Source organism: Bombina bombina, chromosome 7, assembly GCF_027579735.1.
Source record: "Bombina bombina isolate aBomBom1 chromosome 7, aBomBom1.pri, whole genome shotgun sequence".
Taxonomy (NCBI): Eukaryota; Metazoa; Chordata; class Amphibia; order Anura; family Bombinatoridae; genus Bombina; species Bombina bombina.
Window position 1 is genome coordinate 428,473,075 of NC_069505.1, and position 25,046 is coordinate 428,498,120.

Genomic DNA, 25,046 nt, shown 5'->3' on the forward strand with positions numbered 1-25,046 from the left:
TCTCGCCGCTATTCTAATAAATGTATTAACCCCTAAAGCTAAGTCTAACCCTAATACTAACACCCCCCTAAGTTAAATATAATTTAAATCTAACGAAATTAATTAACTCTTATTAAATAAATTATTCCTATTTAAAGCTAAATACTTACCTGTAAAATAAATCCTAATATAGCTACAATATAAATTATAATGATATTATAGCTATTTTAGGATTTATATTTATTTTACAGGTAACTTTGTATTTATTTTAACCATGTACAATAGCTATTAAATAGTTAAGAACTATTTAATAGCTAAAATATTTAAAATAATTACAAATTTACCTGTAAAAGAAATCCTAACCTAAGTTACAATTAAACCTAACACTAGACTATCAATAAATTAATTAAATAAACTACCTACAATTATCTACAATTAACCTAACACTACACTATCAATAAATTAATTAAATACAATTGCTACAAATAAATACAATTAAATAAACTAGCTAAAGTACAAAAAATAAAAAAGAACTAAGTTACAAAAAATAAAAAAATATTTACAAACATAAGAAAAATATTACAACAATTTTAAACTAATTACACCTACTCTAAGCCCCCTAATAAAATAACATAGCCCCCCAAAATAAAAAAATGCCCTACCCTATTCTAAATTACTAAAGTTCAAAGCTCTTTTACCTTACCAGCCCTGAACAGGGCCCTTTGCGGGGCATGCCCCAAGAAATACAGCTCTTTTGCCTGTAAAAAAAAACATACAATACCAAAGCCCCCCAACATTACAACCCACCACCCACATACCCCTAATCTAACCCAAACCCCCCTTAAATAAACCTAACACTAAGCCCCTGAAGATCATCCTACCTTGTCTTCACCTCACCGGGTATCACACCGATCCGTCCAGAAGAGCTCCTCCGATGTCCTGATCCAAGCCCAAGTGGGGGGCTGAAGAGGTCCATGATCCGGCTGAAGTCTTCATCCAAGCGGGGCAGAAGAGGTCTTCCATCCGACTGAAGTCTTCATCCAAGCGGCATCCATCCGGAGCGAAGCGGGAGCATCCTGAAGACCTCCACCGCGGAACATCCATCCTGGCCGACGACTGAATGACGAATGACGGTTCCTTTAAATGACGTCATCCAAGATGGCGTCGCTCGAATTCCGATTGGCTGATAGGATTCTATCAGCCAATCGGAATTAAGGTAGGAATATTCTGATTGGCTGATGGAATCAGCCAATCAGATTTAACTCGCATTCTATTGGCTGATCGGAACAGCCAATAGAATGCGAGCTCAATCTGATTGGCTGATCGGATCAGCCAATCGGATTGAACTTGATTCTGATTGGCTGATTCCATCAGCCAATCAGAATATTCCTACCTTAATTCCGATTGGCTGATAGAATCCTATCAGCCAATCGGAATTCGAGGGACGCAATCTTGGATGACGTCATTTAAAGGAACCGTCATTCGTCCTTCAGTCGTCGGCCAGGATGGATGTTCCGCAGTGGAGGTCTTCAGGATGCTGCCGCTTCGCTCCGGATGGATGCCGCTTGGATGAAGACTTCAATCGGATGGAAGACCTCTTCTGCCCCGCTTGGATGAAGACTTCAGCCGGATCATGGACCTCTTCAGCCCCCCGCTTGGGCTTGGATCAGGACATCGGAGGAGCTCTTCTGGACGGATCGGTGTGATACCCGGTGAGGTGAAGACAAGGTAGGATGATCTTCAGGGGCTTAGTGTTAGGTTTATTTAAGGGGGGTTTGGGTTAGATTAGGGGTATGTGGGTGGTGGGTTGTAATGTTGGGGGGCTTGGGTATTGTATGTTTTTTTTTACAGGCAAAAGAGCTGTATTTCTTGGGGCATGCCCCGCAAAGGGCCCTGATCAGGGCTGGTAAGGTAAAAGAGCTTTGAACTTTAGTAATTTAGAATAGGGTAGGGCATTTTTTTATTTTGGGGGGCTTTGTTATTTTATTAGGGGGCTTAGAGTAGGTGTAATTAGTTTAAAATTGTTGTAATATTTTTCTTATGTTTGTAAATATTTTTTTATTTTTTGTAACTTAGTTCTTTTTTATTTTTTGTACTTTAGCTAGTTTATTTAATTGTATTTATTTGTAGCAATTGTATTTAATTAATTTATTGATAGTGTAGTGTTAGGTTAATTGTAGATAATTGTAGGTAGTTTATTTAATTAATTTATTGATAGTCTAGTGTTAGGTTTAATTGTAACTTAGGTTAGGATTTCTTTTACAGGTAAATTTGTAATTATTTTAACTATTTTAGCTATTAAATAGTTCTTAACTATTTAATAGCTATTGTACATCGTTAAAATAAATACAAAGTTACCTGTAAAATAAATATAAATCCTAAAATAGCTATAATATAATTATAATTTATATTGTAGCTATATTAGGATTTATTTTACAGGTAAGTATTTAGCTTTAAATAGGAATAATTTATTTAATAAGAGTTAATTAATTTAGTAAGATTTAAATTATATTTAACTTAGGGGGGTGTTAGTATTAGGGTTAGACTTAGCTTTAGGGGTTAATACATTTATTAGAATAGCGGCGAGATTCGGTCGGCAGATTAAGGGTTAATAATTGAAGTTAGGTGTCGGCGATGTTAGGGAGGGCAGATTAGGGGTTAATACTATTTATTATAGGGTTAGTGAGGCGGATTAGGGGTTAATAACTTTATTATAGTAGCGCTCAGGTCCGGTCGGCAGATTAGGGGTTAATAAGTGTAGGCAGGTGGAGGCGACGTTGAGGGGGGCAGATTAGGGGTTAATAAATATAATATAGGGGTCGGCGGTGTTAGGGGCAGCAGATTAGGGGTACATAAGGATAACGTAGGTGGCGGCGCTTTGCGGTCGGCAGATTAGGGGTTAATAAGTGTAGGTAGCTGGCGGCGACGTTGTGGGGGGCAGATTAGGGGTTAATAAATATAATACTGGGGTCGGCGGTGTTAGGGGCAGCAGATTAGGGGTACATAAGTATAACGTAGGTGGCGGTCGGCAGATTAGGGGTTAAATTTTTTTTTTCGAGTGGCGGCGATGTGGGGGGGACCTCGGTTTAGGGGTACATAGGTAGTTTATGGGTGTTAGTGTACTTTAGAGTACAGTAGTTAAGAGCCTTATAAACCGGCGTTAGCCCAGAAAGCTCTTAACTACTGACTTTTTTCCTGCGGCTGGAGTTTTGTCGTTAGATGTCTAACGCTCACTTCAGAAACGACTCTAAATACCGGAGTTATAAAAATCCCATTGAAAAGATAGGATACGCAATTTACGTAAGGGGATCTGCGGTATGGACGTTGTGGGGGGCAGATTAGGGGTTAATAAATATAATACTGGGGTCGGCGGTGTTAGGGGCAGCAGATTAGGGGTACATAAGTATAACGTAGGTGGCGGTCGGCAGATTAGGGGTTAAAAATTTTTTTTCGAGTGGCGGCGATGTGGGGGGGACCTCGGTTTAGGGGTACATAGGTAGTTTATGGGTGTTAGTGTACTTTAGAGTACAGTAGTTAAGAGCCTTATAAACCGGCGTTAGCCCAGAAAGCTCTTAACTACTGACTTTTTTCCTGCGGCTGGAGTTTTGTCGTTAGATGTCTAACGCTCACTTCAGAAACGACTCTAAATACCGGAGTTATAAAAATCCCATTGAAAAGATAGGATACGCAATTTACGTAAGGGGATCTGCGGTATGGAAAAGTCGCGGCTGGAAAGTGAGCGTTAGACCCTATTTTGAGTGACTCCAAATACCGGCGGTAGTCTAAAACGAGCGTTAGGAGCCTCTAACGCTGGTTTTCACGGCTACCGCCAAACTCCAAATCTAGGCCTTAGTATCTAAATTAATTTTAAATAACTCTCATATTTTTTTTCTGGTTACAGAGAGTTCAGTGCAGAATAAACCCTTAATCAATACAGTTATTCTTATAGCCAGACAACTCATTTTAAGGAAATGGAAAGATAGAAGGCCTGCCACCTGGTTTAACTAATTTTATTCAGAATATGCTATACCAAATAACTATTGATCAATATGATCCATTTATATATACTGAAGGAAAAATGAGAGCTTTTCTCACAGAATGGGAAAGGGTGATTATGTCACTTTCTTTACTTATTCAAGAACAGATCCTTTCACCCTTTCATTCCTCTCCTCTCTTTTTATTGCTCATACAATCAGAATCTTATCCTCTACATTGGAGACAAATAGTATATTAAAAGTACAATGAATTTTTTTTATTTTTTTTTTATGGTTGTTATTTGTCTGTATTGTTTTACCCAAAAATATCCCAACAGTGTATAAGCATAAATGACAGGTATTAGTTCTTTACAGAAAATCCTTTCTAACGGCTTTTTTTTTTTGATAAATGTTTAATCAAGGATTTATTAGATTAGTTTGTATTTGTATTTTGTTTTTTGATTCCGCATCAGATTTGCTTGATTTCTGCTGTACCTGTATAATGATGAGCACAATCTTTGCTTACATCTTTGTTTTCGTTCTTTTGTGAATGACACCCTGTGCGGTGTGCTGAAAAAAGCATGTGTTTTTTCGCTTCTTTATGCTGTTCGATTATTAATAAAAAGATGTATAAAAAAAAAATAATCCTGAGAGATACTTGGCTCAGAAGGGAGAATCTTTTTTTTAAATGTTAACGTTTTTGCTAAACATGAGGAACAAAACTGCATTGGTAAAGCAATCTGATTCTCTAAGCACAGCAAACATTTATTGTTAAAATCCCACTAGCAAGTAGGAGTCTGTAAACTGTCAGGTGAACGATTCAGATAGTCCGATCAGCAAATAACAAAGCCGACACCTCTCTTCAAATTGCAGACCGGCTTTCTGAGCTCACAAAAGTCTGCTCCGTAAAACCAGAAGTGCGGAGGACACGTGAGTGGCCGGGAATATAAACAAAGTGCTGCATAAGGTTTTAAAAGCCGTTTGTTCCCACGACCGTATAAACTAATAAAACCGTTAGCTCCCTCTGCGGGAGGGAAAATAACTCCAAAATATGTTGCAATATAACATTAATAAGCCACATATACTGCCAAGAATTAAGGAGATTAACCCCTAAAGTATCTCATCCTCATACCTAAAGTGTGCACAACTTCCATTGACAGAGGCAAAGAGAATGACTGGAGATTATGGGTAAGGGAAGTTACACTTAACAGCTTTGCTGGGGTGCTCTTTGCCTCCTCCTGCTGCTTGCCAGGAGTTGAATATCCCACTAGTATTTGGAATGACGTCGTGGACTCTACATGTCTTAGGAAAGAAATACAATTGACATATTTATTGGAGAACATTATAATCAGCGTAAGCAGTCATGTGGCATCACAACAGCAGGGACGGCTCAAGATATTGTGCTGCCTGGGTCAGAGAATGAAATGACCCCCCCTAGTAATAACACTACTGATTAACATATCAACCTACTAGCCTTGCTGCTGACCATACTAAGCCTGCCTACCTGCATACAACCAATGCTTATGCACAACTGTGTGATAATTGGGAAGGAAGTTAGGGAAGAGATGCACTTGTCCCACCTGGAATGTCTCCCTTAACTGGTTCTGAGTGTTTGTGTATGATGAGGTTTCTGCTGGGAGCCTGTGACTTCCCCCACGGAGACAGAGGGCAGGAGTGGTCTGACAGTGACTGAAGTGCTGCCCCTTGTCAGGTGCTGCCTGGGTTGGTCCGTTGCAAGATTCCAGATTTCTACTTACTGGTGTATGCACGGGCATATAGCACGTTGTCCAGCACTGCATCATGGTCCACGCCAAACCTATCTGCTATGTCTCGCAAGCGATCAGGCCGGCTTTGCAAGATGGTGTTAAGGAAGCTAAATCTTATTTGCTATACCTCTAACAGGCTGTCACTGCAATCAACCTTTCTGTTTAACACAGAGCAGGCAATAGGACTATTGGTTCACTGTATCACCTCCTTGGGGCAGCTTTATATTCTTTTTTTTTTTTTTTTTTTTTTTCCAAGTATTTTTTTTATTGAATAATTAGTCAGAATAACATCATATAAAATAGTTATACACAGTTTGACATATATATCACTGTTCAAAGCAAATCGTATAAGTTGTGCAACAGTATATGGCTATATAAACAGAAACAATATGAGTGTTGACATCATCAGACAAATATAAAGAAGGGCGAGGGAGAGATACCATATGCAATCAACAGAAAATACAAGGTTTAACTTTCCCTTAACAGACTAGTGTTTTATTAATGTCTGTTATGTTTCTAATTGCGAATACCAAAGCTGCATTTAAAAAATAGAAAGAGAGAAAAAGTCAGAGGTCAGAGTTGAAAAGGAGATAGGGTAATGAGAACCAGAGAGAGGGGGAGGGAGAACAAAAAAAAAAAAAAAAAAAAACAGAGACAGGGAATTATAGGACAGGGGGGACGAGAGGGTAGGGAGAGGGTATTATAGGGAGGGGGAGGGAATCAAGGGGTGGCTGAGGGGTAGGGTCTCAAAGTTTTGCCGTTTCAAATTGTTTTATTCCATATTGCTTTCATCATTTCATAAACTTCCAGTGTATGTGTTTTAAGGTAGTGATAGCGTTCCATGATTAACAGGTCAGAGACCGTAGTCCTCCACTCTTCGAGAGTGGGCGACGTTTGAGATTTCCAATGTTTGGGAATAAGTTTTTTGGCTGCTGTGATCATAATTAGTAGTAGTGGCTGTTTCCCTAATTCTATCAATTTGGGTATAGAAAGAAATAGGATAGCTTCCGGACTTGGGAGAATTTGAGTAGATAATATGTCAGAGATTGCTAGAAACGTGTTTCTCCAAAATTCTTCCAATTTGAGGCAAGACCACCAAATGTGAATAAGAGAGCCTTCTTCACCACATCTCCTCCAACAAGTACTTCTGAGCGTAGGGAATATTTTGTGGAGACGTGAGGGGGTGAGATACCAACGGCATGAGAGTTTTAGGTGGATCTCATGCACTACTGCTGACACAGAGGATTTTTTAGTTAGGTAATAGGCCCTGGACCAGGACTCAACATCCGGGTCCAGCCCGAGGTCCCGGCTCCAGGTGTAAGCATAAGATGGGAGAGTAGAGGTGTCTGGGTTATTCAGAATTTTGTATAATTTGGAGATTAGATGTGTGGGGGGCGTTTCCTGGATACATAGTTTCTCAAAATCTGTAATGGTTCTACCTAGGTCTTTCTTTTGTTTGTGGCAGGATATAAAGTGTCTTAATTGGTGATAATGTATCCAGGAGGAAAAAATCTCTTCATGAACCTCTGCTAAGGCGGCTTGAGACTTGAAAACGCCATTTTCAGTGGCAAAATGAATAGAGCCAAATTTAAGACTATAGGATTTTTTAACATATGAGCTCTTGTGTCTATAAGGAAGATCTACATGCTCAACAAGTGGGGAGAGTGGGGCAGGGATCGAGGAAATATGTGTGGTTGATGCTATGATTCTATCCCAATCTGACAGAGTATCCGCTGCGATATGGTATCGCTGCAGTAATTTGGGTCTTTTATGAGTAGGAGTCCAAGCTAGGGATGCAACGTTGTTAACTGTAAAAATTTGCCTGTCCATGAGTACCCATGCTTTATTGTCAGAATTATGAGACCACTCAGTAATGTGCTGTAACGTTATGGCCTGTTTGTATGCCGTTAGGTTGGGAACCCCCAGTCCACCTCGCTCTCTAGGAAGGTACATAGTTTTTTTTGGTATTCTCGGTTTAGAACCTCCCCAAATGAACTGCTCAAATGCTCTCTGGATCTGATTTAAGTAGCCCTTTGGAAGAGCTATAGGTACTGTCTGCAGAAGATATAATAGTCTTGGCAGTGCGTTCATTTTTAGAACCCCTATCCTACCGAGCCATGAAATATGTTTGTTTCTCCACCCCGAAAGGTCTCGTATAATGTCATCCTTTACTTTATTATAGTTATGTCTAAATAGATCCTGTGGGGAGGGGGTTAGGAATATACCTAAATATTTCAATTTATCTCTTGCTATAGGGATAGCATATTCGTTTCTAAGGTGTTGAATCACATCAGAGGGAGTTCCTATATTCATTAATTCAGATTTAGTTATGTTCAATTTAAAATTTGATACCTTACCATATTGTTCCAATTCTGCTAGTAGCTCCGGGATAGATGTTGCCGCATTAGTAAGGGTGAAGAGGGCATCATCTGCAAACAGTGCTTGTTTGTGTTCCCTATTTCCCACAGTTAGTCCTTTTATTCTCTCATTACCTCTAACTTTTTGTGCCAGTACCTCCATAGAGATAGCAAAAAGCAATGGGGACAGGGGGCAACCCTGTCTTGTGCCGTTGCTTATAGTAAAGGAGTCAGAGAGGGTACCATTGATTCTAATCCTGGCATTTGGAAACGAGTAAAGTGCCATGGTCATGTTCAAGTAAGGTTCTGGGAATCCCATCTCCACCATGGTTCGTCGTAGGAAGGACCACTGGACCCTATCAAAAGCCTTTTCCGCGTCTGTTCCCAAGAGGACCATGGGGGTTTTTGAGGCTTGCGCATGATTGATTAATTGGATTACCTTGATGGTATTATCTTGATAGCTTCTTTATTTAGGACAGGAAGGTTCAAGTCTTTAAAATAGTCATCAGTGTTATTTACAGTATGTGGTAGCGTTTCATGGGGATTTGATTGGGCGTCTGGTTTGTCTATGTTGTATAGTGAGTTATAGAACTCTCTAAAGATGGAGGCTATCAGTTTACTGTCATGGACCATCCGGCCGTCTTTCATCAGTAGTGAGTGGGTGTACGTTGCGAGTTGCTTCCTGCGAAGCCCTCTCGCTAGGATCTTACAAGGCTTATTGCCCCCTTCATAGTAATATTGCCTGAGATGTAGGGCGTTACGTTGATAAGTTTCGGTTAGATACTGCTTAAGATCCAATCTTGCTTGGATTAGATCTTGTCTGATAGAATGGTTACTTAGGTCAGCTTTATGACTAGTTTCAAGTTTGTCAATTTTTGAGAGCAAATTTGCATAAAGTTCTCTTGACTTTCTGTTTATGTTTGCTTTGTGTTTAATTAGCAGTCCCCTCATTACCGTTTTATGGGCTTCCCATTCTATTATGGGGGAGGAGGTGGAATTTTCGTTGAGTGTAAAATATTCAGTTAGATTTGTCCTCAGTTCGTCAAATATAAGGGGGTTGTCAAGGAGGGTGTCGTCTAGCTGCCAAGTCCTAGAAGTTATGGGGAGGTCTGGCCAAGAGATAGAGCAGGTGACAGGGGCGTGGTCTGACCATGTGATATTACCAATGTCGCAATGAGTGATTAAAGAGAGGTCACTGGAGTCTGAGAATATGTAGTCTATTCGAGTGTAGCAGTCGTGAGGGGGAGAGTAAAAATTATAGTCTTTTCCCGTGGGGTTTAAGGATCTCCAGGTGTCGTGTAATGAAACTGCAGACAGGGAGCTCCTAATCTTTTTGATAGTGGCCTTGGGGACGTTGGTGGCGCCTCTAGAGGTATCAATCAATGGGTCTAGTGCTACATTAAAGTCACCTGCCATAAATATTACTCCTTTAGCATGGTCCAGGAGCAAGTTTGTGACTTTTTTAATGAAACTACTTTGGTTGAGATTTGGTGCATAGATATTAAGGAGTGTAATGTGTTGCCCAAAGAGTAGGCCGACTAATAGTACATAGCGACCCTCTGGGTCTTTGAGTGTGGTTGCTATTTGAAGCGGTAGTGATTTGTGCACTAGTATCCCCACACCCCCTCTTTTACTTGTTCCCGAGGCAAAGCTAGATATTGGATAAAGTGATGGTGACCACTTGGGTTCCCTTCCCCTCCTAAAGTGGGTTTCCTGCATCATTATTATGTGACTACTAAGTTTATTTAACTCGTTTAGGACTATAGATCGCTTGCCTGGGCTATTAAGTCCCTTTACATTAATGGATGTTAACCTGAAGGCATGTTCTTGGAATCTACTAAGTCTCGTCGGCATTATGTCAGTTATGGGAGGTGTCGGATAGGAAGAAAAAAAAAAAAAAAAGGGGGAAAGGGGGGAGGAGATAAAAGCAAAAAGTTACGTATAGGGGCTTAGAAAAGGTTCCAGAGGATAAGAGCGAGAGGGTCAGTTAGGACAGTGAAGAGAAGAGAAGAAAGGAATGAGGAGAAATGGAAAAAGAAGATGGAATGTACTTGTGTTAGTACAAGTCTATTTCAGGGCGAAAAGTTTGTGTGAGAGAATTCAAAAAGTGGGGAAGTATCTCTCTCACCGGCTAGGAATATATATTAAACAGAGTAAGTCAATTTGACTTCCGAGAGCAGGAAGGGTCGTGAGGAGTGGGAAAAAGGGAAGGGGAGGAAGGTGAAGGGGAGGAATGAGTAGGGAGCAGTTAGAAGGCCCGCTCCCAAGGGGGGTTACAAGAGCGGAAGGGGGATGATGGGGGGTGGGTAGGGAAGTATCTGGGAGTGAAGAGCAAAGGAAATAATTAATATAAAGAGCTACAACCTGTCTGATCGTCTTGAAGATAGGCACTTAGTCATAAAATGTTTGTTTATAGATCCATTGCTGGACCAAAGTTACAATGAAAGGGGGTGAATCTTTAGGCTAATTGGGATATATACTCTCCTGGTATAATGGTTTTCTTAGGGATATCAAAAAGACATTGTTAACGGTTATCCTTAAAATCAGAACTCTATTGCAGAAAAAGAAATAAAGCACAGAACACTGCAACTGAGAATACAGTAAAATTATTTGGCTCAAATATAGTGCTTATAAAATCATCTGAGGGACTAACAATAAATAAGATAGGACCTTACAAGTGTACATTTTAACCTTTCGTTTAGGGATAGATCGGTATAGGTCCAGGAGTACATTTCCTCAGAGTAGCCAGTATCAACTACTGGAATAAACCTTAATGACTAGTGATATTAGATTTAGAGTGAATTAAACTCGTTCTAATTGGAATCAAACTCTTGTAACCAAATAACATGTAACAAAAAGCATTTATAACATTCAACCTATGCTTATAAACTATTCTGAAAACAAAGAAACATGAAAACTAATTTTAATTATATGAAAGGATACTTTTTCTGTGTAAGCAGGATAACTTGAAGACAGTTCTTAGATCTTATAATTACACAGTTTATGGTCTTGGCGTTGTGTGACCCGGTAGGACCCTTAGGCCCCTCTTTGTAACTCATATCTTGATAAGACAGTCAGAAAGGAAGTATGAATCATCTGGAAGCGAACTAATTTGAGTCCTGCTGGGGCAGGTATTCAGGTGTGTAAGTTGCCACGGGACGTGTTCTCTCTGCTGGTAGACCCTTCTGTAGAGTCAAGTGGGGAGGAGCCTCCGTCATCCGTACACGGCAGAGATAATTCTTTATAGAAGAGAGTAGGGTCTGAGTCCGGTCTAAATATTGCTGTCTTGTTATTTTGGGTGGCAATCAAAGAGACTGGGAAGCCCCATCGGTATGGGACTTTGTTGTTTTTCAGGATAGATGTGATGTGGGATAACTCCCTTCTTTTCTGCAGAGTTATAGGAGACAAATCCGAGAAAAGTTGAATTTCTTCACCAGCATGTAAAATTGGATTTTTCTCTCTCGCACATCGCAAGAGATCTTCTCTATCTTTGAACTTAAGGAATTTAACAATTATATCACGTGGAGGAGCCTTAGGAGGTGGTTTAGCTCTCAGAGCCCTGTGAGCTCTTTCAATTTGAATCTCTTCTCCTGAGGGGTTATTTTTAATCACCCTAAAAAGGGCCTGAAGGTATCCCTCAATCGCAGGGGGGTGGATAGACTCAGATACTCCTCTTATCCTCAAATTATTTCGGCGACAGCGGTTTTCCAAATCTTCCATTTTCTCAGATAACTCTTGCATCTTTCTGTCATGTCTTTGAGTGGTTGATGAAATGGAGTGAATTTCTGCCACTGTAGTTGCTTGTTTTGTTTCCAGAGAGGAGACTCTTTTATCTATTGCTCCTAGATCTTTTCTAAGATCTCCAAAGAGAGTTCGCATTTCGTGCAAAACGACTTTGATGTCGTCCTTAGAAGAAAGGTGTGAAATGTCTTTCTTAGTTATGAAGGAGCTAGTGTCAGTGTCCTTGGAATGTGTTGAATCTGACTGTTCTGCGGGTGTATACTCAGACTCCATCTCAGGCGAGATATTAGGTGTCTCGCGAGGTTTCAGGTACTGAGTGAGTGTTTTTGCGGGCACGTTCTTCTCACCCTTAGTCTGCCTCTTGCAAGGCATCCCCCTATGCACTCGGATTACAGTGTCATCCGATGGCGGCAGGTACGATGTTCTCTCCTCTTGATACGCAATTTTCACTCCGTAGTAGGCCTCCGTTTACAGACAAGTCCACTGTCGGACGAATCTGCCAGGAAAATGATCCGATAGGTCTGGGGGATATTTAGCTTGTTTGGAGGGGTAGAGGGAAAAAGGGTAGGGGAATCCTGCTCTCAGAAATTGCTTTCTGCCGGTTTGGGAGATGGGAGCCCTTCTAACTATCAGCCATCTTCCAGCGTGGCTAGACTCCGCCCCACCAGGGCAGCTTTATATTCTAAGATGGTATGTGGCAATGGGGGTTCAATACCATAATAAATATTCACATTTAGGTCCCTAACTGAATAAGAAAGTAAAACCAGTTATTAAACATGTGGGGCGCGATCCGATATGCAGCGTAGTTTGCGGCGCAAGCGAGGGAACCCCCGCTGCCCGCAGTTTCAGCTCGCAACTCGAGCTATCCTATATACGGCGCCATCAGATGCTAAAGTGCCGTAAGTCTGACAAACCAGCGATGTCCAGAAATCTGCGTAAGTACAAATTTCTGGAGTCGCCAGTGACTTACAGCACTTTAGAAACTGCCGGCGCCTACAAAACCTGACTAAAATATTATCTCCCGTACTGTCTAACACGCCTCCCAAACATAGCCTGACACGTCTAACCCCCTAACCGCTATCCCCCCTCACTATCCTAACAATAAAAAAAGTTATTAACCCCTAAACTGCCGCTCCCGGACCCCGCCGCCACCTAATAAAGTTATTAACCCCTAAACCGCCGCTCTCGGACCCCACCGCCAGCTATATTAAATATATAACCCCCTAATGTGAGCTCCTACCCCACCGCCACCTACATTAAACTACCCCTAATGTGAGCTCCTACCCCGCCGCCATCTACCTTACCTACCCACTAAAGTGAGCCCCTAGCCCGACGCCATCTATTTTAAAATTATTAAATTAACTCCTAATTTAATCCCCCTACACCGCCGCCACCTATATTAAATTATTTAACCCCTAATCTAATCCCCCTACCCCGCCGCCACCTATATTAAATTAATTAACCCCTAATCTAATCCCCCTACCCCGCCCCCACCTATATTAAATTATTTAACCCCTAATCTAATTCCCCTACCCCGCCGCCAGCTATATTAAATTATTTAACCCCTAATCTAATCCCCCTACCCCGCCGCTACCTATATTAAATTAATTAACCCCTAATCTAATCCCCCTACCCCGCCGCCAGCTATATTAAACTATTTAACCCCTAAAATACTAAACTATCCCTACCACTAAACCTAAGTCTAACCCTACAAATAGCCCTGAAAAGGGCTTTTTGCGTGACATTACCCCAAAGTAAACTGCTCTATTGCCAGCCCTTAACATGGCTTTTTGCTGGGCATGCCCCAAAGAAAACTGCTCTTTTACCAGCCCTTAAAAGGGCTTTTGGTGGGGCTTTGTCACAAAGTAAACAGCTCTTTTGCATCTAATCTAAATCCCCCTACACCGCCGCCACCTATAATAAATGTATTAACCCTAATCTAATCCCCCTACACCGCCGCCACCTATATTAAATAGATTAACCCCTAATCTGACCCCCCTACACCGCCGCCAGCTATATTAACCCTATCTAACTCTAACATCCCTAACTAAACTCTTATTAAAATAAATCTAATATTAATATTATTAATTAAAATATTCCTATTTAAATCTAAATACTTACCTATAAAATAAACCCTAAGATAGCTACAATATAATTAATAATTACATTGTAGCTATTTTAGGGTTTATATTTATTTTACAGGTAACTTGGTATTTATTTTAACTAGGTACAATAGCTATTAAATAGTTAATAACTATTTAATAGCTACCTAGTTAAAATAATTACCAATTTACCTGTAAAATAAATCCTAACCTAAGTTACAAATACACCTACACTATCAATAAATTAAATAAACTACAAATATCTAAACTAAAATACAATTAAATAAACTAAACTAAATTACAAAAAAAACACACACTAATTTACAAAAAATAAAAAAGATTACAAGATTTTTAAGCTAATTACACCTATTCTAAGCCCCCTAATAAAATAATAAAGCCCCCCAAAATAAAAAAAAATCCCTACCCTATTCTAAATTTAAAAAGTTAGCTCTTTTACCTTACCAGCCCTTAAAAGGGCCTTTTGCGGGGCATGCCCCAAAGAAAACTGCTCTTTTGCCGGAAAAACCCCCACAATACCACCCCCCAACATTACAACCCACCACCCACATACCCCTACTCTAACCCAAACCCCCTTAAATAAAGCTAACACTACCCCCCTGAAGATCTCCCTACCTTGTATTCACCCAGCCGGGCAGAACTCTTCATCTGATCCGGGCGATGTCTTCAATCAAGCGGCAAAGAAGTCTTCTTCCATCCGGGCGATGTCTTCAAGCAAGCGGCAGAGAGTCTTCTTCCATCCGGCGATGTCTTCAAGCAAGAGGCAGAGAGTCTTCTTCCATCCGGTGATGTCTTCAAGCAAAGCGGCATCTTCAATCTTCTTTCTTCACTCCTCCGCCGCGGAGCATCCATCCGGCACGACGACTTCCCGACGAATGATGTTCCTTTAAATGACGTCATCCAAGATGGCGTCCGTCGAATTCCGATTGGCTGATAGGATTCAGCCAATCAGATTAACTTGAATCTGATTGGCTGATTCAATCAGCCAATCAGATTTTTCTACCTTAATTCCGATTGGCTGATAGAATCCTATCAGCCAATCGGAATTCGACGGACGCCATCTTGGATGACGTCATTTAAAGGAACATCATTCGTCGGGAAGTCTTCGTGCACAAACCAGCGCAAAATTCAGCGTCGCCGGCATTTGCGGGCGACGCTGCATATCGGATCGGGCTCGTGGAGTTTAGTGTCCTATTAACAAATGCTCAGCAAGGACGACTGTGACAGTGAAATCAGTATCAGATCTTTGTCATTTTCACAACTAACATTCACCTAGATTTAGAGTTTTGCAGCCAAAGGGGTGCGTTAGCTACGCGTGTTTTTTTTCCCCCGCACCTTTTAAATAACGCTGGTATTTAGAGTTCTCTGAAGGGCTGCGTTAGGCTCAAAAAAGGGAGCGTACAGGCAAATTTACTGCCACTTCAACTCTCAATACCAGCGTTGCTTACGGTAGCGGTTTGAGCTGAAAAAAAACCTAACACCTGCAAAAAAGCAGCGTTCAGCTCCTAACGCAGCCCCATTGTTTCCTATGGGGAAACACTTTCTAAGTCTGCACCTAACACCCTAACATGAACCCCGAGTCTAAACACCCCTAACCTTACACTTATTAACCCCTAATCTACCACCCCCACTATTGCTGACACCTGGATTATATTATTAACCCCTAATCTGCCTCTCCGGACACCGCCGCAACCTACGTTATCCCTATAAACCCCTAATCTGCTGCCCCCAACGTCGCTGACACCTACATTATATTTATTAACCCCTAATCTGCCCCCCCAACGTCGCTGCTACCTTACCTACACTTATTAACCCCTTATCTGTCAACCGGACCTCACCGCCACTATAATAAATGTATTAACCCCTAAACCGCCTCACTCCTGCCTCGCAAACCCTATAATAAATAGTATTAACCCCTAATCTGCCCTCACTAACATCACCGACACCTAACTTCAAGTATTAACCCCTAATCTGCCGACCGGACCTCACCGCTACTATAATAAATGTATTAACCCCTAAAGCTAAGTCTAACCCTAACCCTAACACCCCCCCCTAAGTTAAATATAATTTAAATATAACTAAATAAATTATTTCTTATTAAATAAATTAATCCTATTTAAAGCTAAATACTTACCTGTAAAATAAACCCTAATATAGCTACAATATAACAAATAATTATATTGTAGCTATTTTAGGATTTATATTTATTTTACAGGCAACTTTGTATTTATTTTAACTAGGTACAATAGCTATTAAATAGTTATTAACTATTTAATAGCTACCTAGTTAAAATAATAACAAAATTACCTGTAAAATAAATCCTAACCTAAGTTACAATTAAACCTAACATTACACTATCAATAAATAAATTAACTAAAATACCTACAATTACCTACAATTAAATCAACTAAACTAAATTAAGAAAAAAAACAAACACTAAATTACAAAAAATAAAAAAAGATTACAAGAATTTTAAACTAATTACACCTACTCTAAGCCCCCTAAAAAAATAACAAAGCCCCCCAAAATAAAAAAATGCCCTACCCTATTCTAAAATAAAAAGTTAACAGCTCTATTACCTTACCAGCCCTTAAAAGGGCTTTTTGTGGGGCATGCCCCAAAGAAATCAGCTCTTTTGCCTGTAAAAAAACCCCATACAATACCCCCCCAACATTACAACCCACCACCCACATACTCCTAATCTAACCCACCCAAACCCCCCTGAAGATCTCCCTACCTTGTATTCACCCATCCGGGTATCACCAATCCGTCCAGAAGAGGGTCCGAAGTCTTTATCCTACCCAGCAAGAAGAGGTCCTCCAGAGGGTCCGAAGTCTTCATCCTATCCGGCAAGAAGAGGTCCTCCAGAGGGTCCAAAGTCTTCATCCAGGCGGCATATTCTATCTTCTTCCATCCGGAGCGGAGCGGGTCCATCTTGAAGCAGCCGACGCGGAGCCATCCTTCCTCACCGACGGACTAACGACGAATGAAGGTTCCTTTAAATGACGTCATCCAAGATGGCGTCCCTCGAATTCCGATTGGCTGATAGGATTCTATCAGCCAATCGGAATTAAGGTAGGAAAAATCTGATTGGCTGATTGAATTCCTATCAGCCAATCGGAATTCGAGGGACGCCATCTTGGATGACGTCATTTAAAGGAACCTTCATTCGTCGTTAGTCTGTTAGTGTTTGTTTTAGTAATTTAGTTTAGTTGATTTAATTGTAGGTAATTGTAGGTATTTTAGTTAATTTATTTATTGATAGTGTAGTGTTAGGTTTAATTGTAACTTAGGTTAGGATTTATTTTACAGGTAATTTTGTTAATAACTATTTAATAGCTATTGTACCTAGTTAAAATAAATACAAAGTTGCCTGTAAAATAAATATAAATCCTAAAATAGCTACAATATAATTATTCGTTATATTGTAGCTATATTAGGATTTATTTTACAGGTAAGTATTTAGCTTTAAATAGGAATAATTTATTTAATAAGATTGAATTTATTTTGTTAGATAAAAAACATAATTTATGCTTACCTGATAAATTCCTTTCTTCTGTAGTGTGATCAGTCCACGGGTCATCATTACTTCTGGGATATTACTCCTCCCCAACAGGAAGTGCAAGAGGATTCACCCAGCAGAGCTGCATATAGCTCCTCCCCTCTACGTCACTCCCAGTCATTCGACCAAGGACCAACGAGAAAGGAAAAGCCAAGGGTGAAGTGGTGACTGGAGTATAAATTAAAAAATATTTACCTGCCTTAAAAACAGGGCGGGCCGTGGACTGATCACACTACAGAAGAAAGGAATTTATCAGGTAAGCATAAATTATGTTTTCTTCTGTTAAGTGTGATCAGTCCACGGGTCATCATTACTTCTGGGATACCAATACCAAAGCAAAAGTACACGGATGACGGGAGGGATAGGCAGGCTCTTTATACAGAAGGAACCACTGCCTGAAGAACCTTTCTCCCAAAAATAGCCTCCGATGAAGCAAAAGTGTCAAATTTGTAAAATTTGGAAAAAGTATGAAGCGAAGACCAAGTTGCAGCCTTGCAAATCTGTTCAACAGAGGCCTCATTCTTGAAGGCCCAAGTGGAAGCCACAGCTCTAGTAGAATGAGCTGTAATTCTTTCAGGAGGCTGCTGTCCAGCAGTCTCATAAGCTAAACGAATTATGCTACGAAGCCAAAAAGAAAGAGAGGTAGCGGAAGCTTTTTGACCTCTCCTCTGCCCAGAGTAAATGACAAACAGAGAAGACGTTTGTCGAAATTCCTTAGTTGCCTGTAAGTAAAATTTTAGAGCAAGGACTACATCCAGGTTGTGCAGTAGACGTTCCTTCTTTGAAGAAGGATTTGGGCATAAAGAAGGAACAACAATCTCTTGATTGATATTCCTGTTAGTAACTACCTTAGGTAAGAACCCAGGTTTAGTACGCAGGACTACCTTATCCGAATGAAAAATCAAATAAGGAGAATCACAATGTAAGGCTGATAATTCAGAGACTCTTCGAGCCGAGGAAATAGCCATTAAAAATAGAACTTTCCAAGATAACAACTTTATATCAATGGAATGAAGGGGTTCAAACGGAACGCCCTGTAAAACATTAAGAACAAGGTTTAAACTCCATGGTGGAGCAACAGTTTTAAACACAGGCTTAATCCTGGCCAAAGCCTGACAAAAAGCCTGGACGTCAGGAACTTCTGACAGACGTTTGTGTAACAGAATGGACAGAGCTGAGATCTGTCCCTTTAATGAACTAGCAGATAAACCCTTTTCTAAACCTTCTTGTAGAAAAGACAATATCCTAGGAATCCTAACCTTACTCCAAGAGTAACCTTTGGATTCACACCAATATAGGTATTTACGCCATATCTTATGGTAAATCTTTCTGGTAACAGGTTTCCTAGCCTGTATTAAGGTATCAATAACTGACTCAGAAAACCCACGTCTTGATAAAATCAAGCGTTCAATTTCCAAGCAGTCAGCTTCAGAGAAGTTAGATTTTGATGTTTGAAGGGACCCTGTATCAGAAGGTCCTGTTTCAGAGGTAGAGACCAAGGTGGACAGGATGACATGTCCACCAGGTCTGCATACCAAGTCCTGCGTGGCCACGCAGGTGCTATTAGAATCACTGATGCTCTCTCTTGTTTGATTCTGGCAATCAATCGAGGAAGCAACGGGAAGGGTGGAAACACGTAAGCCATCCTGAAGTCCCAAGGTGCTGTCAGAGCATCTATCAGGACTGCTCCTGGATCCCTGGATCTGGACCCGTAACGAGGAAGCTTGGCGTTCTGTCGAGACGCCATGAGATCTATCTCTGGTTTGCCCCAACGTCGAAGTATTTGGGCAAAGACCTCCGGATGAAGTTCCCACTCCCCCGGATGAAAAGTCTGACGACTTAAGAAATCCGCCTCCCAGTTCTCCACTCCCGGGATGTGGATTGCTGACAGGTGGCAAGAGTGAGACTCTGCCCAGCGAATTATCTCTGATACTTCCATCATAGCTAGGGAGCTTCTTGTCCCTCCCTGATGGTTGATGTAAGCTACAGTCGTGATGTTGTCCGACTGAAACCTGATGAACCCCCGAGTTGTCAACTGGGGCCAAGCCAGGAGGGCATTGAGAACTGCTCTCAATTCCAGAATGTTTATTGGCAGGAGACTCTCCTCCTGACTCCATTGTCCCTGAGCCTTCAGAGAATTCCAGACGGCACCCCAACCTAGAAGGCTGGCGTCTGTTGTTACAATTGTCCAGTCTGGTCTGCTGAATGGCATCCCCCTGGACAGATGTGGCCGAGAAAGCCACCATAGAAGAGAATTTCTGGTCTCTTGATCCAGATTCATAGAAGGGGATAAGTCTGAGTAATCCCCATTCCACTGACTTAGCATGCACAGTTGCAGTGGTCTGAGGTGTAAGCGTGCAAAGGGTACTATGTCCATTGCCGCTAATATTAAGCCGATTACCTCCATGCATTGAGCCACTGACGGGTGTTGAATGGAATGAAGGGTGCGGCAAGCACTTTGAAGTCTTGTTAGCCTGTCCTCTGTCAGGTAAATCTTCATTTCTACAGAATCTATAAGAGTCCCCAGGAAGGGAACTCTTGTGAGTGGAACGAGTGAACTTTTCTTTTCGTTCACCTTCCATCCATGTGACCTTAGAAATGCCAGCACTAACTCTGTATGAGACTTGGCAGTTTGAAAGCTTGAAGCTTGTATCAGAATGTCGTCTAGGTATGGAGCTACCGAGATTCCCCGCGGTCTTAGTACCGCCAGAAGAGCACCCAGAACCTTTGTGAAGATTCTTGGAGCTGTAGCCAATCCGAATGGAAGAGCCACAAACTGGTAATGCCTGTCTAGGAAGGCAAACCTTAGGTACCGATAATGATCTTTGTGAATCGGTATGTGAAGGTAAGCATCTTTTAAATCTACAGTGGTCATGTACTGACCCTCTTGGATCATAGGTAAAATTGTCCGAATAGTCTCCATCTTGAACGATGGAACTCTTAGGAATTTGTTTAGGATCTTTAAGTCCAGGATTGGTCTGAAAGTTCCCTCTTTTTTGGGAACCACAAACAGATTTGAGTAAAACCCCTGTCCCTGTTCCGATCGTGGAACTGGATGGATTACTCCCATTAACAAGAGCTCTTGTACGCAGCGTAGAAACGCCTCTTTCTTTGTCTGGATTGTTGACAATCTTGACAGATGAAATCTCTCTCTTGGAGGAGAGTATTTGAAGTCCAGAAGGTATCCCTGAGATATTATCTCTAGCGCCCAGGGATCCTGAACATCTCTTGCCCAAGCCTGGGCGAAGAGAGAAAGTCTGCCCCCCACTAGATCCGATCCCGGATCGGGGGCCCTCAATTCATGCTGTTTTAGGGGCAGCAGCAGGTTTCCTAGTCTGCTTGCCCTTGTTCCAGGACTGGTTAGGTTTCCAGCCTTGTCTGTAGCGAGCAACAGCTCCTTCCTGTTTTGGTGCAGAGGAAGTTGATGCTGCTCCTGCTTTGAAATTACGAAAGGAACGAAAATTAGACTGTCTAGTCTTGGCTTTGTCCTGAGGCAGGGCATGGCCTTTACCTCCTGTAATGTCAGCGATAATCTCTTTCAACCCGGGCCCGAATAAGGTCTGCCCTTTGAAAGGTATATTAAGCAATTTAGACTTAGAAGTAACATCAGCTGACCAGGATTTTAGCCACAGCGCCCTGCGTGCCTGAATGGCGAATCCTGAATTCTTCGCCGTAAGTTTAGTAAGATGTACTACGGCCTCCGAAATGAATGAATTAGCTAGTTTAAGGACTCTAAGCCTGTCCGTAATGTCGTCCAGAGTAGCTGAACCAATGTTCTCTTCCAGAGACTCAATCCAGAATGCCGCTGCAGCCGTGATCGGCGCAATGCATGCAAGGGGTTGCAATATAAAACCTTGTTGAACAAACATTTTCTTAAGGTAACCCTCTAACTTTTTATCCATTGGATCTGAAAAAGCACAGCTATCCTCCACCGGGATAGTGGTACGCTTAGCTAAGGTAGAAACTGCTCCCTCCACCTTAGGGACCGTTTGCCATAAGTCCCTTGTGGTGGCATCTATTGGAAACATTTTTCTAAATATCGGAGGGGGTGAGAACGGCACACCGGGTCTATCCCACTCCTTAGTAACAATTTCAGTAAGTCTCTTAGGTATAGGAAAAACCTCAGTACTCGTCGGTACCGCAAAATATTTATCCAACCTACACATTTTCTCTGGTATTGCAACTGTGTTACAATCATTCAGAGCCGCTAACACCTCCCCTAGTAATACACGGAGGTTTTCCAGTTTAAATTTAAAATTTGAAATATCTGAATCCAGTCTGTTTGGATCAGAACCGTCACCCACAGAATGAAGTTCTCCGTCCTCATGTTCTGCCACCTGTGACGCAGTGTCTGACATGGCCCTAATATTATCAGCGCACTCTGTTCTCACCCCAGAGTGATCACGCTTACCTCTTAGTTCTGGTAATTTAGCCAAAACCTCAGTCATAACAGTAGCTATATCCTGTAATGTGATTTGTAATGGCCGCCCAGATGTACTCGGCGCTACAATATCACGCACCTCCCTCTGAGCGGGAGATGTAGGTACTGACACGTGAGGCGAGTTAGTCGGCATAACTCTCCCCTCGTTGTTTGGTGAAATTTGTTCAATTTGTACAGATTGACTTTTATTTAAAGTAGCATCAATACAGTTAGTACATAAATTTCTATTGGGCTCCACTTTGGCATTGCAACAAATGACACAGGTATCATCCTCTGAATCAGACATGTTTAACACACTAGCAAATAAACTTGCAACTTGGAAATACAATTCAATTAGAATAATATTAAAACGTACTGTGCCTTTAAGAAGCACAGAAGATCTATGACAGTTGAAAATTAATAAATTGAAACAGTTATAGCCTCAATCCTTGTAAACAACACAACTTTAGCAAAGGTTTAATCCCATTAGCAAAGATAACAAATTCTGAAAGCAGGAAACAAATTACAGAATAAACGTTTTTTATCTCAGTCAAACTATAATTCTCACAGCTCTGCTGAGAGAAATTACCTCCCTCAAAATAAGTTTTGAAGACCCCTGAGCTCTGTAGAGATGAACCGGATCATGCAGGGAATACAATGAGTTGCTGACTGAAATATTTGATGCGTAGTAAAAGCGCCAAAAAACGGCCCCTCCCCCTCACACACAGCAGTGAGGGAGAACAGAAACTGTCAGAAAACAGATTAAGCAACTGCCAAGTGGAAAAATAGTGCCCAAACATTTATTCACTCAGTACCTCAGCAAATGAAAATGATTTTACATTCCAGCAAAAACGTTAAACATAATCTCTAGTTATTAAACAGCTTTATGTATTTCTTACAGTGTAATTCTAGTGAAGTACCATTCCCCAGAATACTGAAGTGTAAAGTATACATACATGACATTATATCGGTATGGCAGGATTTTCTCATCAATTCCATTGTCAGAAAATAAAAACTGCTACATACCTCTATGCAGATTCATCTGCCCGCTGTCCCCTGATCTGAAGTTTACCTCTCCTCAGATGGCCGAGAAACAGCAATATGATCTTAACTACTCCGGCTAAAATCATAACAAAAACTCTGGTAGATTCTTCTTCAAACTCTGCCAGAGAGATAATAACACACTCCGGTGCTATTTTAAAATAACAAACTTTTGATTGAAGATATAAAACTAAGTATAATCACCATAGTCCTCTCACACATCCTATCTAGTCGTTGGGTGCAAGAGAATGACTGGGAGTGACGTAGAGGGGAGGAGCTATATGCAGCTCTGCTGGGTGAATCCTCTTGCACTTCCTGTTGGGGAGGAGTAATATCCCAGAAGTAATGATGACCCGTGGACTGATCACACTTAACAGAAGAAATTATATTTAACTTAGGGGGGTGTTAGGGTTAGACTTAGCTTTAGGGGTTAATACATTTATTAGAGTAGCGACGAGGTCCGGTCGGCAGATTACGGGTTAATACTTGAAGTTAGGTGTCAAAGATGTTAGGGAGGGCAGATTAGGGGTTAATAATATTTATTATAGGGTTTTTGAGGCGGGAGTGCGGCGGTTTAGGGTTTAATACATTTATTATAGTGGCGGCGAGGTCCGGTCGGCAGATTAGGGGTTAATAAGTGTAGGTAAGGTAGCGGTGACATTGGGGGGTCAGATTAGGGGTTAATAAATATTATGTAGGTGTCAGCGATGTTAGGGGCAGCAGATTAGGGGTACATAGGGATAATGTATGTGGCGGCGGTGTGCGGTCGGCAGATTAGGGGTTAAAAAAATTTATTAGAGTGGCGGCGATGTGGGGGGGGCCTCGGTTTAGGGGTACATAGGTAGTTTATGGGTGTTAGTGTACTTTAGAGCACAGTAGTTAAGAGCTTTATAAACCGGCGTTAGCCCATAAAGCTCTTAACTTTTTTCTGTGGCTGGAGTTTTGTTGTTAGAGTTCTAACGCTCACTTCAGCCAAGACTCTAAATACCAGCTTTAGGAAGATCCCATTGAAAAGATAGGATACACAATTGGCGTAAGGGGATCTGCGGTATGGAAAAGTCGCGGCTGGAAAGTGAGCGTTAGACCCTTTCCTGACTGACTCTAAATACCAGCGGGCGGTAAAAACCAACGTTAGGACCCCTTAACGCTGGTTTTGGCGGCTAACGCAGAACTCTAAATCTAGGCATTAAAATGTCAAGTGACAATGACAATAGAGTTGGTGACTCAAATAAAAAAGTGAAAGTCATATGTCATTTTTATTATAAAATAATAAGATTTCAAGTAACAGTGAAATTGAGCTCTGATAACCCAAATGTCAAAGCCTGAGTCATGTGTTTTCCCAACAAAATAATAAAATACAGTGACTGCAGTGTGACCATGTTGTGACAGTTATTATTATTATTATTATTCTTTATTTATAAAGCGCCACAGATTCTGCAGCGCTGCCCATGGGTACAAGGATAACAGTACAATGGAGAAACAATTTGATGAAAGACAAAATTTTACAAATACAGGGGGAATTGAGGGCCCTATTCCCGTGGGAACTTACATACATCAGTGTCCCTCTGAGTCAATTTCAAATCTACATCCATCTTATATGTGATTCTGAGACAAGACAATCTCTTGATGGGGAAACTAATGTCACCATTATAAACATAAAGAATAATAAAGAAGTATGTAACGATTCTGTTTTTGACTTTATAGAGATTGCACTAAAAAATATTAGATTGTTATAGTTTTTATTGGACAATAAAGACAACTCCTGGGGCTCTCAGATGCATCTAGCAGGCTGATGATGTGATAAAACTGTACAATACCTGCCCTATCACCTTACAGTCTGTGTTCTGTACACTTAGCTCAGCCAATCAGAAACTGTACAGCGGAATGTATAAGCTCTTCTTAAGCAAAATTGTGTGTGGGATAGCAATACTGAGTGTGAGTTTTAAAGGGACATAAAACACTAAATATAATTTATAAGCATATTATTAAGGTTATTCCCTACCTCCCTCTGGTTGTGGTGCCGCCATGTTGAAATATATCTTTCATTACATTCCAGTGCTGATGTATCTGCACATGTGCAGTAACT

General features: G+C 41.1%; 1 protein-coding gene across 1 annotated transcript in view; it reads right to left on the bottom strand.

Moving 5' to 3' along the window:
• Positions 1-25,046, bottom strand: part of DMC1 (DNA meiotic recombinase 1) — a 165,715-nt gene that overhangs the window by 61,125 nt on the left and 79,544 nt on the right. The window contains exon 7 of the mRNA XM_053689434.1: positions 5,711-5,802. Coding sequence (XP_053545409.1) covers positions 5,711-5,802 — 92 coding nt within the window. The remainder of the gene's footprint in view (positions 1-5,710; positions 5,803-25,046) is intronic.